Raw genomic sequence first — 18,573 nt, 5'->3', positions numbered from 1 at the left:
AACCATAACACTGAGGTTCTTGCTAAATTGCTGAGACTGCCTCAAACTGTGATCCTCCTGCCTCATCCTTCTAGGTCACTGAGATTATGGGCATGTACCACTGACCCTAGAACTGAATACATACAGACCTTTTGGTAATTGTTCTATAAACAATATAGTATAACAACTAGTTACATTGCACTTACAAGTAGGAATTATAAGTAATCTAGAGGTGATTTAAAGTACAGTTTTCCCTTGGATATGTGTGGGTGATCAGTTCTAGGACTCCCCACAGATAACCAAAATCTGCAAATGCTCAAATCCTTTATATAGAATAGTGTGGTATCTGCCCATACTCTGTGCAGATCATCTCATATACTTTAAGTGACATTTTGGAAGTAAAGGAGAGAGGGGCTGGGGCTCAGTGGTAGAGCGCTTTCTAGCATGTGTGAGGCACTGGGTTAGATCCTCAGCACCACATAAAAATAAATAAATAAAATAAAGGTATTATGTCCATCTACAGCTAAAAAATTAACATAAAATAAAATAAGAAATAAAGGAGAGATTGGTGGTTGCCAAGGGCTGAGGGTGAGAGGAGGGGGTATAGACGTAAAATGGCAATGTGAAGGATTCTTGTGATGTTAGAACTATTCTGTCTTGACTGACTTACAGCACTTAATACACACACATACAAATTAGTACAAATAAAACTGGGAAATCTGTATAAGATTGGTGGACTATATCAATGTTAATGCTCCGACAATTACATTATACTATAGTTTCATAATTTTTTACCATTAAAAGAAACTGGACAAGCTGGGTGTGATGACGCATGCCTGTAATCCCAGCAGCTCGGGAGGCTGAGGCAGGAGGAACGTGAATCCAAAGCCAGCCTGAGCAACTTTGCGAGACCTTAAGCAACTTGGTGAGACCATCTCTAAATAAAATACAAAAAAGGGCTGGGGACATGGCTTAGTGGTTAAGCACCCCTGGGTTCAATCCCTGACACAAAAAAAAAAAAAAAGAAAAGAAAAGAAAAAGAAAAGAGAACCTGGACATAGTATACAAGAGATCTCACCATGATTTTTTTCTTTTGTTGTACTGGCAATCAAACCCAAGGCCTCACTGCTCCACATCTGTCACTGAGCCACATCCCTGTCCCTACCCTCCACTTTTTTCTTTTAATTTTGACACAAGGTCTTGCTAAGTTGCCCAGGCTGGCCTTGAACTTGTGATCCTACTGTCTCAGCCTCCCAAGTAGCTAGGATTATAGGTTATGTGCCACCATACCTGGCTTGACATTACTTTTTTTTTTTTTTTAACCCAGTAGTCCCTAGCCTTTTTTATTTTTTATTTTGAGACAGGGTCTCACTAAGCTACTTAGTGCCTCACTAAGTTGCTAAAGCTGGCCTCCAATTTGTGATCCTCCTGCCTTAGTCTCCCAAGTCACTGGAATTATAGACGTGTGCCACCATGCCTGGCTTGCCATTGCTTTTAAGAACTTCAAGTATATTTATTATTATCTCAGTAAAATAATTCAATTAGAATGAATAATAATTTTCTTTAGCTGAAAAAATTTTATCATCTCCATCTACCCTTTCCAGATCTGTCTGCATCTACCAGGTTCTACCAATAGCCTTATTACTACTCTAGCAAGAAAAGCATCTGCACATTACAGTCAATTCCCTTACAAGTAAGAGTTTCCATGAGAATAAAACTAAAAAGTACTGGCAAGACACATCAAATTTATCTTAAATTTAGAACACCAAAATTTATTATACATATTTTCAGTGACATTTTCTTTTTTTATTGATACATTTTAATTATACATAATAGTGAGACTTTTTGTTCTTAACTCATATTTTTTAACACTGCAGCCCACCTAGTACTATGCAAGAGTTTTAGCTCAGTATCATATTGCCTTAACTGGTTAAAACACAATAACCAACTGAATATGTTAATATTTATTCCTTCTATATCCAGCTTTACTTATTCCTTCTATATCCAGCGTTAGCCAAATATAGCTCTCTTGCACCTGTTTCTCCATTAAAGGGCAGAAACACAATTATTTTTGTATGTCCCACAAAGAGATGAAGTTAATTATAACAAAAAGTTTAAAATGCATACAGTGAAAAGAAAATCTACCTCAAGACAATTGTGTTCCTGAGGGATTAAATAATAGGTTATTGGAAAAGGGAAAGATGACTCATGCTGATGTTCAGGTATTCTGTTGAAATCACTATTCTTTTTTAAAATGACTCTACCCCAGGAAACCATGCAAAAATTGTCACTAATTTTGGGGAGAAGTGGGGATTGAACCTGGGAGTGCTTTACCACTGAGTTATATTCCTAGTCCTTTTCTCCCCCTGCCCCCTTTTTTTTTTAATGACTCAAGAGCTAAGTTGTACAGTCTGGATTTGAATTTGTGACCTCCTGCCTCAGTCTCCCAAATTGCTGAAATTATAGGCAAGTGTCACTGTACCTGGCTGTCACTAATTTGTATTAAATTTAGACAATGCCAGTGGTAGCTATGGAATATTTAAAAATATACATTGTATCTAAAACCATTTCAAAATGAGATCTTGTAGAGCTTTTCAGATATTTATTTTGTTAAATAGATGAAAACATATCTGTAATTAGCAAATGATTAATGTACATGTGACAAGTAGCTATTTTTTGTGTGTGTGCTAAGGATTGAATTTGGGTCTTGTGTATGCTAGTTGAGTGCCATATCACTAGATCTTTTGATTTTATGTTGAGACAGGGTCTCTCTAAGTTGCTCGGGCTAGCCTCACACTTGTGGTACTCCTGCCTCAATCTCCTAAATTGTTGGTTTTATAGGTATTTGCCACTATACCTGGTGGTTTTAAAGTTTTTAAATGAATTATGCATAGACATAAAACTTAATCTAATACATATACAAATTATCAAAAATTCCAAATTTCTGAGATATTAATGCTAAGTTATACTGTAGAAAATGATGCTACCTATAATAACATTTCTATAGTTTTTAGGGATTGGCATCACATTTTCCTGAAAGACAAATGTAAGAACTCTCTCAAAGGTTTCATAGGACATACTATGTCTATATAAGTTCCTTTTAAATCTAAGTTCTATCTACCACTCTAGATAAAATGGAAAGAAATATATAAATACATATATATTTACCTAGATATCTGTATCTATACTTGTATCTACTTAAATGAAATCTGGAATCAATCAGGTCATTGATAGAGGAAATAACAGAAAAGAAGTTTAATATGGTTCTGGGCAGGAGAGAGTCCACTATTAAGGACTATGTTGGGTTCCTGCCCCCACATTTTTGTGTTTAAGTCCTAACTCCCAATATCTCAGCATGTTACTGAATTTGACAATGGGGTCAAATTATGTTATTATGTTAAAATGATATCATTGAGGCTGGTCCTCATTCAATATGACTAGTATCCTTACAAAAAGAGGAAACTTGGACAAACCATGTGGAGACAGGAAAAAGACTACCGGTTACAAGCCAACTAGAAGAAACCTACCCAACTGACACCTTGTCTCAGCCTTTTTGATGTGACGGGGATGGGGGTGGTGGTGGAGTAGGGGTGCCATTGTTCCACTCCGGGGACTCAAACCCAGGTCTTCATACACACCAGGCACTTTAAGCACTCTACCTCTAAGTCACATTTTTGACCCTTTGTCTCGGACTTCTAGCCTTCAAAACTGTGAGAATATGCACTGTTAAGTCCACCCAGTATATGATACTTTGTTATGGCTGCCCTAAGAAACAAATATGGCCACCATAGATGACTACTTATTCAAAGGGATGGTCATTGCCCTCCAAATGTAAGTATTCTGAGCATTTTGCCTAAAGGTAACCATAGAGGCAGCACAGACATAAATGGCCACATCATAGAGCCCTGAACAATGACCTTTGAGCTTCCAACCATGGTTACCTACACCACTATTTCTTGCAACAATTCCTGAGAATAGTTAGGCTCAACTAAAGAATTTCTACAGGCACTCTCTAGTCTTCATCAGAGGAAGTAAAAGTCAAGGCATTTCCTACAGATATGTTTTTTGGTTTTATATATATATATATATTTTGTTCTAATTAGTTATGCATGCCAGTGGAATGCACTATGATACATCATACATAAATGGAGTGTAATTTCTCATTATTCTAGTTGTACATGATGTAGAATCTCACCAGCCATATAGTCATATATCCACATAGGGTAATAATGTCTGATTCATTCTACTATCCTTCCAACCTCAAGACCCCTTCCCTCCCTTTATTCTCCTCTGCCTGAAGTAACTCAATTTTTCCCTAGCACCCCACTCTTATTGTGAATTAGCATCCACATATCAGGGAAATTTAATCTATTGACATCACTCAGATCTATCAAGTATTCAATTAGACTAGTGGATATTTGCCATTTGGTGGTATACTAAAAATAGGAACTCATTTTTTTCATTAAAAATATTTAGGGGGGCTGGGATTGTGACTCAGTGGTGGAGCACTTGCCTAGCATGTATGAGGCACTGGGTTCAATCCTTAGTACCATATAAAAATAAATAAATAAATAAAATAAAGGTATTGTGGTCCATCTACAACTAAAACATATATTTAAAAAATTTAGGAGCCATGCATGGTGGTGCATGCTTATAATTTCAGCTACTTGGGAGACTGAGGTGGGAAGATTGTGAGTTGAAGGTCAGCCTTGGCAACTTAGTGAGCCATTATCCCAAAAATAAAAAAATAAAGAGGGCTAAGGATGTAGCTCAATAGTAGAGTGCCACTGAGTTCAATCATAGTACCCCCCCCAAAAAAAAAAATTAGGGCTGGCAGTATAGCTCAGTGGTAGAGCACTTGCCTAGCTTGGTCAAGGCCCTGAGTTTAATCCCTAGCACTGGTAAACAAACAAATAACTTAGTACCTGTACTTGATTATTATTTTTACATAAATTTTGAGCATGGTAATCTGTAAGCAGTGTCCAGTGGAGATTGTCAAAAGACAGACTTGGGACAGACTTGGGTCTAAATTAATGCTCTTCAGGAAAGAGTTCAATATTGAAAGGGGAAAAAAAAAGGCAAAACTGGGAAGGTAATACCTTGAGCTCTTTATCAGAATGTTTACTTTCCCTAGTTTTACAGAAGATACAATTTCCGAGCGTTTTGTTTATATAATCTCTATACCTCAGCTAAAAGATTCTTGTTTTTCACCAATAAACCAGCAAAGTCAGGATGGACTCGGTCAGCTGCTCTTTTGTTGCATGTGATTGAGTTCCTGGTGGGAACCACCTCAGGAGGTAGATCAAAACAAGCCTAGAAAGAGAAATTGCCAATTAATTAACTAAACATGTCCCCTGGGGCTGGGGTTGTGGCTCAGTGGTAGAGGACTTGCCTAGCACATGTGAGGCACTGGGTTTCATTCTCTGCATCACATATAAATAAATGACTAAAATAAAGGTCCATCAACAACTAAAAATAAAAAATAAAAACCCATGTACCTTGTAAATAAAATCCCATAATATTCTGGCTTATATTAAGTCAAATAAGTAGTTTTAAATAGACACAACTTTTAAATATTCATTTTGAGGTGCTACCCTAACAACTACATTAGGTCCCAGGTAAACAACAAGTAACATGCTGACCCAAAAAGCTACTTCACATTTTCTAAAACAATTCATAATATGAGCCATGAGGAAATGCTGCACATCTATAAATTATGGGGACACAGTTTTGAGAATATAGATCAAGAAAATGGGGAAATTTTGAGAATACAGATCAAGAAAATGGGGAAATTTTAATGTACATCTAATAAAAACTTTATAGAAACTATTAGATCATTGATTCCGTGCCTGGTAGTGTTCACCTGTAAACACAGCTACTAGAGAGGCAGAGACAGAAGGATCTCAAATTTGAGGCCAGTCTTAAGTGAAATCTTGTCTCAAAATAAAAAATAATTCCAGCAACTCGGGAGGCTGAGGTAGGAGAATGGCAAGTTTAAGGTCAGCCTAAGTGACTTAGCAAGACCTTGTCACAAAATAAAAAACAGAAGAGCTGGGGACGTGGCTTGGTGGTAGAGCACCCTTGGATTCAATCCCCAGTACAGCAAAAAACAGGAAATAAATAAATAAATAGGTAGGGGCTGAGGATTTAGTTCAGTGCTTGCCTAGCATGGGTGAGACCCAGGGTTCTATCCCCAGTACTACAAAAAGCAAATAAATAAGCAAAAATATGGTGCACTAAAGAGATAATGAGAATCAAACTATTTAGTTCTGCCACTTAATCACTGTGGCCTTTCTCTGGTGGTGTTTCCTAATCTGCAAAATAATTGAACTAGATCAAACTCATTTGATCTAGTTCAGAGATAATTTACAGTCTATTTTTATATTAATTTGAGGGTAATGGGCATTAGTGAAATACCAGGACTACCAAAAAAGGCAAAACCAAAATCCATTTGAGATTTTATTAGATTCCAATGTTTCCTCTCTCCTTGTCTAGAGTTAAACCAGGAATCAAAAGAAGAGGAATATCATTTGACCTCATTTCTTGTATTCATTCACTATCAAAGAAAGGGGTAGGGCACTAGCACAGGCAAATGGGCAAACAGAATGGACTTTCCCTTTCTTCTAGTTTTCAGCTGTGTGGGAGAAATGGATTTACTTCCTTATGAGAAGCGGGAAGAAATAAACACCAGAGTACAACTCACCACTGGATGGTTTTTCCAGGCTGAGAGCTGCCTGACTTGTGGTGGCTTGGCCTCATGGGGCCCTTTGGTTTGGCCAGTAGGAAGCCTTCCTGGATGTGAGTGGTTTAGAGAATGAGGATGGCTTGACATGCTGGAGATACAAGCAGCATGAACCACATCTACCAAAGGTGACCCCAGATGCTTCCGAGGGAAGTTTCCATAGAGTGCTCAAGAAAAGATGCTGAGGTCTGCTGGGCATCAAAAGCAATGTCTTCTAGAAGGTTCTACTTCAGATCCTCAGTGCTTAGTTAGAAGACGCTGCCCAATGAACCTGTTGCTTTGGAGAAAAGGAAGACCCGGTTTCTAAAGACAGCATCAAACTCTGTTTAGATTGTAACTGGTGGAAGTAACACATGAATATAGGTATATACACTCATAATATCACCCTCCTTTTTTAAATTTAGTGACGGGGATTTAACCCAGAGCCTTGTGCATGCTGGGTAAGCACTTTACTACTGAGTTATATCCTCAAGGCTGTTTATTAATCATGTCTTTAGGTATTTGACTTGTAAATTTCCCTTATTTTCAATCTATCAGAAATACTGTCCCTCAAGATATTGCTAAGAGGTAAAATTTTAAGTCAAACATGAATTAATAATGTCATCTGTGATAGTTCATGGTGCTCTTTTTACCCCTGGAGGAAAATAAAATGTAATCTCAGGTTGTAATTTTTATAAATTAAATTTTCTAAGAATTTCAGTATTGCCTTAAATCTATTTTCTCTACCCAATTCAATTCCTTATATTATCTTTCTTTTCTAAAGTAAAAACTTAAAAAAATAGTGAAAACTTGAAAAATTGACCTTCTAGATCAATGTCCATATGTCTGTTTTTTCCACAATCCCACAGTGCTGGGGATTCTTTAAAGCTTTCCTTCATGACACATCTACATTTTTTAAAATTTTGTTAAGTTGGCAATAAGCCTTTATTTTATTTATTTATATGTGGTGCTGAGAATCAAACCCAGCGCCTCACACATGCTAGGCAAGTGCTCTACCACTGAGCCACAACCCCAGCCCTCAATGTCCATATGTCTTATCAAGCAATCAGATAGGGGTTTCTTTTTCAAAATCAGGGAATAGCCCAGGTGCAGAGGTTCACTCCTATAATGCCAGCTACTTGGGAAGCTGAGGCAGAACAGAAAGTTTGAGGCCAGCCTCAAGAACTTAGTGAGACCCTGTCTCAAAATAAAAAAAATTAAAAGGATGGGGGATGTAGCTCAGCGGTAGAGTCACTCCTGGGATCAATCCCCAGTACCAAAATAAATAAACAAATAAAACGAAATCAGGGAATACAATCTGATCATTAGAGATTGTACTGAAGAGGGTTCATGTAAGTGTGGGCATGTATGTTTCCTTGGCTAAGTATTCTCTCCCAAAGAATTGTACATTTTCAGAATGAGAGAAATTTTCAGGGAAGGGGGAAAAAAATCAGGATCATGAGACGTGTGTGTGTGTGTGTGTGTGTGTGTGTGTGTGGTGTGATACTGGGGATAGTGTTTAGTCAGGTTTTTCACTGCTGTAATGAAATGACCTGACCAGCACAGCTGTACAGAATGTAAAGTTTATTTAGGGCTCATGGTTTCAGAGGTTTAGTCCATAGAAGGCCACTCCATTCCATGGCCCATGAGGTGAGTCTGAACATCATGGCAGAAGAGTGTGGCAGAGGGAGGCAGCTCACATAGCGATCAGAAAGCAAGAAGAGAGTCCACACGCCTGGTACAAATATATACCCAAAGTCACGCCCCAATTCCCACCTCCTCAAACCACACCCTGACACTTCAGTCAGCACTCAGTAAATCCCTATCAGGGGGATTAAATCCCCGATTCAGTTAAGGCTCTCTTAGTCCAATCCCTCTCACATTGTCTCATTCATGAGCTTTTGGGGGACACCTCACATCCAAACCATAACAGATGGAAACCAGGACATCCTAGCAAAAGCTTCACCACCGAACCACACCCCTAGCCCCAAGGATCATGTGACTTGAGGAGCATGGAACACAATACAAGAAGGGCTGTGTTTTCTTTACTAACCCTGAAATCTGTTTTAAAATCCATCTAATAATTCATTCTAGATTTATTATTATCAAAAGCAATTATTACAGTCTAAATATGTCTAGGAGACTTTAATCTCTTCCCTATTCTCATTATTTGATACCTAAGATCATTACTATATCAATTTCTTTTCTAAAAGTCAAAGAAGAGAATCAAAAGAACTAGTTTTGATGGAAGAAAAGGGAAAATAAATTCCTCCTTAGCCTTGAAATGATCGTGATACTGAAGATAAATTTCTTCTGAAGATTCTCATTCTTTATTTTCATTTTTATTTTCTTACCATCTTATGAATCTTGGTTTCTATTCTTTTTTGCAGTCCTGTGGACTGAACCTAGGACATTGCACTTGCTGGGCAAGCACTCAACCACTGAACTATTCCCTAGCCCCTTGTGCTCTATTAAAAACAACTTTACTTAGTGACTTTGACTCATATTCTCTAAAATGCAAACTATTGTGCAGGCCAAAGGATATTCCCAGAATTATAAACTTTTATAAAAATTCTTCAGTGTCATTTCAAGTACCATCTCCTCTAAGGAGAGTTCCTCAAATTCTACAAAGTGAAGATCTTTCTGTCCTCCTAACTTTGCTATCGTCTGAATGTATCCCCTAAATTTAAATGTATATTATGGAACTTAGTTTTCAGTGTGATAGAATGAAGAGGCAGGACCTTTAGGAGATGATAAGTCAGGAGGGCAGAGCCCACATGGATGGCCTCAGGGCTCTTATAAAGTCTTGAGGGAGGGGCTGGGGGTATAGCTCAGTTGGTAGACTGCTGGCCTCGAATGCACAAGGCCCTGGGTTCAATCCCCAGCACCAAAAACAAAAAACAAAACAAAGCAAACAAACAAAAAACAAAACAAGAGAAAACAAACAGAAGTCTTGAGGGAGCTGGATGCGGTGGTGACTTGGGAGGCTGAGACAGGAAGATCACAAGTTATTTATTGAGATCCTGTCTCAAAATAAAAAATAAAGAGAGATGGGGATGTGGCTCGCTGGTAAAGTACCCCTGGGTTATTTAATTCCTGGTTCAAAAAAAAAAAAAAGTCTTGAGGGAAGGGAGAGGGTTCACTGAAAGCCTTCACCAAGCTGGGTGTGGTGGCCCATGCTTGGAATCCAAGTCATTTGGGAGGCTGAGGCAGAAGGATCCCCAAGTTGGAAGTCAATCAGAGCAAATTAGGGAGACCCTGTCTCAAAATTAAAAAAAAAGAAAAAGAAAAAAGCGTTGGAGATATGGCTTAGTAGTAAAGTGCCCTTGGGTTCAATACCTGGTGTGTGTGTGGTGGGGGAATATGGGGGGAAGGACTTTACCAGATACTCCCTCAAGTCTTTTTTTTTTTTTTTTCTTTTTTGGTACCAGGAATTGAACAACCCAGGGGCACTTTACCAGTGAGCCACATGCCCACCTCTTTTTAGTTTTTATTTTGAGACAGGATCTCAGCTACCTCAAGACTTTTTTCTTTCTTTCTTTTTTTTTTTTTTTTTTTTGGTGCTGGGGATTGAACCCAGGGCCTTGTGCATGTGAAGCAAGTGAAAGAATGGACATTTTTTTTAAGCTGTCTGTTTTATCTCAACTCCCTAAGGTCTCCCTCCCAGTGATGGGAACAAAGCCCTTAAAGCTGTTCCAGGAAACAGCCTCAAACAGAGAGTAAAAGGGTAAATTGAGCAAGATAGTGCTCAGACAGTTAAGATATATAGGATATAAGATTACCAGAAACTGTTGACCAGAATCTACGCCCTGTTGTAAAACATTGTGAAACATGTTGTATGTTATCAGCAAACCCAGACCTCCTTTGGAATTTCCCAGCGGCTTTGTTCCCCTTTTCCCTTCCGTGTGCGACCCCTCCCGATGTGTGGTTTCTGCCTTTATAAACTTGTAAGATTTTCTGCTAGGGACTCGACTCCTCGACTCCTGCGTGAGTCACGAGTTGGGTCCCAGTGCGCTGGAATAAAAGCCTCTAGTGGTTTGCATCAAGTGACGCCTCCTGCGGTTGATTGGGGTTGCCATCGATCCGTGGGACAGAGTTAGGGTCTCCTTTTTGGGGGTCTTACACAAGTACTCTGCGAACTGAGCTATCTCCCCAGGCCAATCCCCATGGTTTGATTTTGGAATTCCCAGCCTCCAGAATCTACAATCATGAGGAAAAAAAATTTCTGATTTTTATAAATTTCCTAGCCTTGGGTATTTTGTTATAACAGCACAGAGTATTCATTTCATTATTATTTCATTCGATATGTATTATGTCAAATGTTTATCTCCCCTGCTAAATGAAAGGTATTTAACAGTAGACTCTATTTCTGGTTTGTCCTTATCATCTCACAATAGGCACAGAAATATAAATTGAACAAAGAATACAATAAGAGAAAAACAAATCTTAACACAAGTTAATTTAAATAGATATCAGTACTGCTCCCTAAAATGAATCTCATGAAAATACAATAAAAATGTATTAAATGTCTAAAGTAAAAATAAAATACAGCAATATGACATGATTATTCTGGGGTTTTTAGTTTTGCATATGACTATTCTATTTTTACATACTCATAAGATATAAAGCATGCTATGCTTCATTTAGTAGAAAGTTAAAAGTTTTACCACATAAAGAACAAGAGAAAATTCCAAATCCAAGATCAATCCCAGAAGGCACCTGAATGGTCCACTGTACGTAGCAATCCTGAACAATTTGCCAGTAGAATGTCAGCACATCAAAGAAGCTGTTGCTGGGCAACCGCATCACAGAGGTTCAAGGAAGGAGAAGAACTCTCTCAAAGTCATAGTTAGACTTGTGGTTACTCCCCTAATTAATAATATGAAAAAACGAAGTGCTTTTCATCAGGTATTAGTAAACATATGAAATCTTAAGAGAGTGATCTGACCAAAAAGTGAACACTCCAACAAACACGCAAATCATATTTTGGGTCTTTCTTTCATGAAATTCTCAGGTCAAACATTTGTACTCCATTTTGAGACAGTGGGAAATAATTCCATCTACTATTTCTTTTTTTTTTTGGGGGGGGGGGGTGCTGGGGATTGAACCCAGGGCCTTGTGCTTACAAGCCAAGCATTCTACCGACTACCAGCCCCCAATATACTATTTCTAAAGCAAAAGATTCTTTGTCTAAAAAACTGAGATTCTAATTCTGGGAAAATATTTTCACAGCGGAGAAAGTATGTCATTATGTTATGGGCCAAACAGTATGTGCCTTGACCAGACAAACTCTGTTTGTACCCTAAGACTCCATTTCATATAAGAAATGCTTCTGTGTTGAGAAAATCCCATCTCTGCCACCTCCTGATAAGCACACCCAGTTTGGCAACACATGGCAGTTGAAAAAATGTTTCTGTTATAATTATACAATGTATTATTAAGAAATGCATTTGTAAGATGTTTTCTTTTAATTTCCATTTTTCTTGGGCAGTGTACTGTACCCTAAACTGGGTCATTCTGACTCACTTCCTACCTTGCTATGGTTTTGACTTACTGGTAATTTGAGTTTTTTAGCTATAAAAATGTACCCTACCTTCTGCAAAGGGTTGAAGGTTGCAGAGGTGACTTGCTTGCTGCCCTTCTGACCTGCCAGCAAATAAAGTTCCATCCCTGCTTCAAGACTGACCTGGTGATTTATTTCAAACGCGCCACAGCAACATTAGTGTTACTACTACTATTATTGTGTGTGTGTGTGGTACTGGGGATTGAACCCAGAGGCAATTTACCACTGAGATACATCCCCAGCCCTATCTATCTATCTATCTATCTATCTATCTATCTATCTATCTATCTATCTATCTATCTATCTATCTATCTATCATCTATCCATATTGGGGATTGAACCCAGGGGTACTTAACTGCTGAGCCACATCCCTAGTCCTTTTTGTTTTTGAGACAGGATCTTGCTAAGTTGCTTAGGGCCTAGCTAAATTGTCCTTACTGGCCTGAACTTGCAATCCTCTAGCCTCAGTCTCTAGAGTTGCTGGAATTATAGGATGTGCCCCTGTGTTTGGATATGTATTATTATTTTTAATTTTAATTTATTTTTCAGTGCTAGGGATTGAACTCAGGACATTCTACCTCTGAGCTACACCCCCAACCCTTTTTTAAGGAGGTTATATTTTGAGACAGGGTTTTGCTAAGTTGCCCAGGCAAGCCTTGAACTTAAGATCATCCTGCCTCAGCCTCCTGGGAATATAGTCATGCACAGTCATTCCTGGCCTTATAATGTATTCTTGATACTGAAATAACCAGAAATATCCTTTAATGTCATTTAATCTTCAAAAGAATACTGATACCTTGACCTTACCCCAATTTCTGACTTTACTGGTCAAAGGTAGACCCTAGGTATAACTACAAACTAAAAGTCATGCAGGATGTTCAAATGTAAATTTAAGGCTGAGAATAACTGCCCACTGTCTTCATCTATTTATGATAAAAATGAGGCTGGAGAAATTAAGTTATAGTCATAGGAATGAGAGTAACAGATAACTACTCCAGGAGAATAGGAAGCAGTTTTTTCCTCTACAAGATATTTTAAAAATCATACTCACTGAGGGTAGGGGTGTAGCTCAATGATAGAGCACTTACGTAGTATATTCAAGGACATGGGTTTGATTCTGACACTATAATGAAATAAAATAAAAATTTAAAAAATACCCCTATGAAGTGGTTAGATGAGTATGACCAACAAAGGACATCTCTTATAAATCTCATACTCTGGTGGGAAAAGCAGAGAGTCCACAAATAACTTAAAAACAAGTCATTATAGATGGTAATAAGTGCTATGAATAAAATAGGTTCATGTAACAGTAATGGAGATGTAAATTAGGGGGCAACTTTTTATAGTATAATCAAAGAAGGCCTTTTTGGGTATATTAACATAAATTAAATCATAATATACATTTTATGGATGAGCTGCCTTTAAGGAGATTCATTGTGATGCAGGCTATTGAGGTTTACTATTGCAGTTGATGTTGCAAGTAACATTTTCCTACATATCTTTGTGTATCTGTGTGAATATCACTTAAGGATAAATTCCTAGAAGTAGAATTACAATAATATTGAAAGATATTATTAAATTACTCCTTCAAGAGGTTATACAAATGAAGTCTTGGCAAAAAAGTTACACATTTCTTCTAGCAATTGCCATTATAAGCATTCAAATAAAAAAATTTTTTTTTCGTCTTCCTACTCTCTATGAGATGGTCAATTCTCAGTTCCTTTATCTAACCAATGTGTGGCTTTTTTTTTTTTTTTTGAGACAGTCTTGCTAAGTTGCCTAGGGACTTGCTAAGTTGCTGAGGCTGGTTTTGAACTTGAATCCTTCTTATCTGCAACATTTGACAGAATTAATTACCCCTCTTCCCATGAAATACATTGTCTTCTAAGACAATGTGCTTTTGTAGTTATCCTCAAAACACACTGGATACACCTTTTGTCTTTCCTCTTGGGTCCTCCAGATCGCCTTGAATTCTAAACACTGAAATATTTTAGGGATCAGTCATTGGTCCTCTCTTTACCTACATCCAATACTCTTGGTGAGATCTTATCCAGTCTCATAGATTTAAATACTATATCTCCACTTGTATGTCTAAGAGGCATCTGAAATCATCTCAGTTGAATTCATGATCTTATCCCTAAAACCTGATCCTTCCATGGAAAGGTAAAATCCTTCCATCTCCCGGTAGCTCAGACCAAGTCCTTGTTATCCTTCTATTACATTCTAAGTTCCTCTCTTCATTTAGGTTTCTGCTCAAGTCATTGCCCAGAGAAACTTCTCTTACTACAATTCCAAAACAGAACTGTCTGGGGATATGGAGCAGAGGTAGTACACTTGCTTAGCATGTGTGAGGTCTTGGTTCAATTTCCAGCACAGAAAAAAAGGAATAAATATATATAAACAAGCACTCTCTCACCTCCCCACTATCACTGTGTCCTCTTAACTAGCATATTTTCAAAAAATAGCATATCTCTGGGCTAGGGTTATAACTCAGTGCTACAGGGCTTACTAGCATGCTTGATGCTCTGTGTTTGATCCCTAGCACTGCAAAATTAATAAATGACTAAATAAATAATAGCATGCCTTCATCTCTAAAGTTGTATATTCTTTAAATTGATCATTTTCTCGTCCCACCAAAGTATGAACCGAGGGCAGGAACAGTTGACTATGGTATCTAGTTCAGTATCTGGTTCTGGTTCTAGAGCCGTGTTGCCGCTCAACAATTTCTTGCTCAATGAATGAATGAACTGCATAGGTTGTAGGTATTAGAGCTGAAAACCAGATAGCAAAGGCAATAGATTTAGAGATGAAGCATCGAGGTTTGGGTCCGATGGCCAACCACAGCTTTGGGCAAGTTCTCCTTCCAAGTCCAGTTGCCCATTGTAAAATGGGGTTTAGGCACCTTTCTCAGCTGAAACAGTCAATATCTGTTTGGTAATGTAAGATACAAAAGGATTCACTCTCCGTACTTTATCAGAATCAGTTTTTTCTTGTTATTTTCATTTGTCCAGGTAAAACACAATATGAGGGTATGTGTTCAGAAGTCATTATATTTACTATTATTTGGTAATTATTGTATCACTATGTATCATATTGTGTCCACTTAGAGGATGGAGGTGTAAGCCACTTGGCATATGAGAGGCCCTGGATTCAATCTTCAGCGTGTTCGCACACAAAGGAAAAAATTGCCAAATATTTTCTAAATGTATCATGGTGTTAGCTGTACAACTCTGTAAATATATTGTCATTGACCCTTAGAAACGAATGAATTTTACAGTATGTAAGTTATACCTCAAAACTGTGAATAAGAAAAAGATTCTGTAATTCCATATGTGGGAGAAATGCAAAATATTTTAAGAATTTAAGAATTATCAGAATTTAGACAAAAGTCACATATCCCCCCAACCCCATCAAGTTCAATAAATAAGCTCTGCTATTAAGAAACGGTTGACAGAAGGAACGCAGCCAACTGGTGCGGTCCTAAGTGATCTGAATGACTGAACTGAGTTACGTGGGGAGGACGGCTGGGAACCCAGCTCGGTAAGACCCTCGCCAGGACGCTGGCGCACCGAGAGCAGATTCAGCGCACTGGGCGCCGAGCCGCACCGCCCTCCCCCACACCCCAGCTGCCTCGGTCGTCCCGTCGGGCTCCGGGTGCAAAAGCCCAAACTCAGGTCCGCTCCGGGAGGGACGCCGACAGGGAGGAGCGTTGCGCTCGGCGGGGCGACGGCATCTGGCCACTGGGCGGCCCGCGTCCCTGCTCCACCCCAGCTGGGCCGCGGGGAGCCACAGCCCTCCCGGCGCCGCGCCAAGCCCGGGTGACCCGACTGCGCGGGAGCCGCGCGCCCTCGGGCTCCGACACACTTCGCAGCGCAGCGGGGCTGAAACAGCGGCCGGGCTTCAACCTTGGCCGGGCGCCGGGTTCGCTCGCGAGTTAAATAAAAATAGTCAGTAGCGCCATCTCAGAGCCTAGGACCAGGGTCGGCGGCGCGGGTGCGAGAGTCGGAAGCCGCCCACACGCCCCGCTCAACGTCTGCAGTCCGCCCAGGGCCTGCAGCCACTGCCGCCCGGGACGGGCCCGAACTCTCGAGAGAAGCCAGCCAGCCTCAGCCGCGACCTGGCGTCCCCGCGGCACAACTAGGTAGCAGAGACGCGCCTCCCGCGCCCGGGAAACTGTGCTCCCGCCCCGCCCCGCGCCCTGATTGGCTGGAACCGAGGCGGGTTCCGGAGTCGGTTCCTGTTCCTTCTTGGGCAGATTCCCGCCCCAGACAGAGGCGCGCTCTGCACCGGTTCTTTCCACCAGCCAATCATTTCCCCCAGCCAGTCATCACCTATTTTCTTCTTCCCTGCACTGCAGCCCCCCTTCCCCTCCGCTCTTCGCTAGCTAAGGGAACAGCGTCTTGCCGGATTGCGCACGCGCCCCCGCGTCCTGGGGAGGGGGCGGGGGGAGGGGCGCAGGCGCAGTAGTACGATCCCCTTGGGCAGTAGCTAAGCACGTGGGTTAGGCTGTCCGTGTCCCGCGGCTGCTGAGGGAGTGGAATCTCGATTTTGGTGGTGTCAATCGTGGGCAGCGGACTATTGAAGGCCATGGCGCCGGCGGAAGTCCTGAACGGGAAGGTGGTCTCTGCGTAAGCACTTGTCATTGTTGTTAGGGTGTATTGGGCAGCTGCCGAGTCCTTTGAGCCAGGTGTGCAGTTCCACACGGACCCAATTTTTTGCAGGAGGGACGCTTGGAGTAGTAGTGTCAGGTTTGTTGGGTAGGGAGGAAGGACATTGATTGGGCCATAACATCTGAAGACCGGTCTCCTGCAAGCGAAGAAAGGCCCCGGGCCCAATCTGCTTGCCTGTGGGCTCCTCTGGGGGGCAGGTCTTGACCTGACTCTGCTCCCGAAGTGCAGTGGGCTGGCAACTTTCTGAGATAGATTAGTTGGAGCTGCTCGGGACGCCACTTAGGAACCCAGAAATCTAGTCCACTCTTTTCTCCTATAATTTGGAGGTGATTACATGGTGACAACACTTGATAAGATTGGTGACAGAGGATCTCCTTTCAGTCCATATTTTTCCAGATACAATAGAGTCTAACTTTTCCTTTCTCTTCCATCTCGTGCTTCTAACAGCCATCTTTCTATACTGACCCTAGAGTTAATTTTTAGTTTGGCTTACGAGTCCTGACAATATTCCGTATTCCATTTGAGCTCTGCCTGTTCCACCCCTTCAGATTTCAAGTGGATATGGGTGCCAAATTTGCTCCCAGAAAGTAACACCTCCTGCTGTTTATTGAGCTGAGGATTGTCCCCAGGGCCTTATACTACATGTGCTCAACCACTTCTCTGCACCCCTAGCACCACGCCCCCTGCTTTTTGTTTGAGAAGTGATTTGGCGGCTAAGATGTGGTAGAAGGAATAGGGAAGCATCTCTTATGTCTGACTTTACTGAAGTTGCATTTGGAACCTTTGGCATCCCTAGTTATTTAGTTACTGCTGTGGCCGACAATAGTACATTATGAGTAGAGGCTTTTGAATGCAATATATATTTATATATTTATACTGGGTGGTGAAGTTTACCCCGGGGCAAAATGATTGTTTCCTGGAAGGTAGAGAATGTGAACCAAGATAGAGAAATGTAAATTAGATGGTGGTGAATCTTCCACAATGGTGAGGAAGAACCCCGGATTTTTCACTAGAAATTGCAGGACTTATCCCTTAGTGCTTTTCTTTTATTTCTTTTTTTTAAAAATACATTTTATTAGGTATATTAGGTTTACAGCATGATATTATGGAATACATATAGATAGTAAAATGGTTACTATAGTGAAGCAAATTATTATGTTATCTTACAGATACTTTTTGAGACAAGAATGGCTAAAACCTACTTATTTAATAAAAATCCCTAATAAGATATAACTTGGTTAACTATAGTACTCATGTTGTGAATTAAAGTTTTAGATGTGTTCCTCCTACATAGCTGCTACTTTTTATTCTTTGACCTACATCTCCTGGTTCCCAAACTCCCACCCTCATCCCCCTGGTTTCATTCTCCATCTCCCTGTGTGTATGTGTATTTCTGTATAAATATTTCAAATATAAGTGAAATTATGCAATATTTCTTTTTGTATCTGGCTTATTTCACCTAGCATAATGTCCTCCAGGTTCATCCATGTTGTGGCAGGTAATATTCAATGGTAGATATTTTCCACATTTTCTTTATCCATTCATTCATTAACAGATATTTAGTTTTTTTCCATACCTTGGCTGTTTTGAATAATGCTGCAGTGAACAATGATAGGGCAGGCATCTTTACAAAGTGGTGA

General features: G+C 40.0%; 2 protein-coding genes across 2 annotated transcripts in view; one reads left to right on the top strand and one right to left on the bottom strand.

Moving 5' to 3' along the window:
• The window catches only part of ZBTB25 (zinc finger and BTB domain containing 25), a 156,861-nt gene that overhangs the window by 33,476 nt on the left and 104,812 nt on the right, over positions 1–18,573 (bottom strand). The gene's annotated exons all lie outside the window — the stretch shown is intronic.
• Positions 16,742–18,573, top strand: part of MTHFD1 (methylenetetrahydrofolate dehydrogenase, cyclohydrolase and formyltetrahydrofolate synthetase 1) — a 67,381-nt gene continuing 65,549 nt past the window's right edge. Inside the window, exon 1 of the mRNA XM_079126273.1 lies at positions 16,742–16,891. Within this exon, the coding sequence (XP_078982399.1) occupies positions 16,851–16,891 (41 nt within the window). The 5' untranslated portion in view covers positions 16,742–16,850. The remainder of the gene's footprint in view (positions 16,892–18,573) is intronic.

This window comes from Sciurus vulgaris (genome assembly GCF_902686455.1).
Source record: "Sciurus vulgaris genome assembly, chromosome: 2".
NCBI classification, from domain to species: Eukaryota; Metazoa; Chordata; class Mammalia; order Rodentia; family Sciuridae; genus Sciurus; species Sciurus vulgaris.
This window is presented reverse-complemented; position numbering and strand designations above follow the sequence as displayed.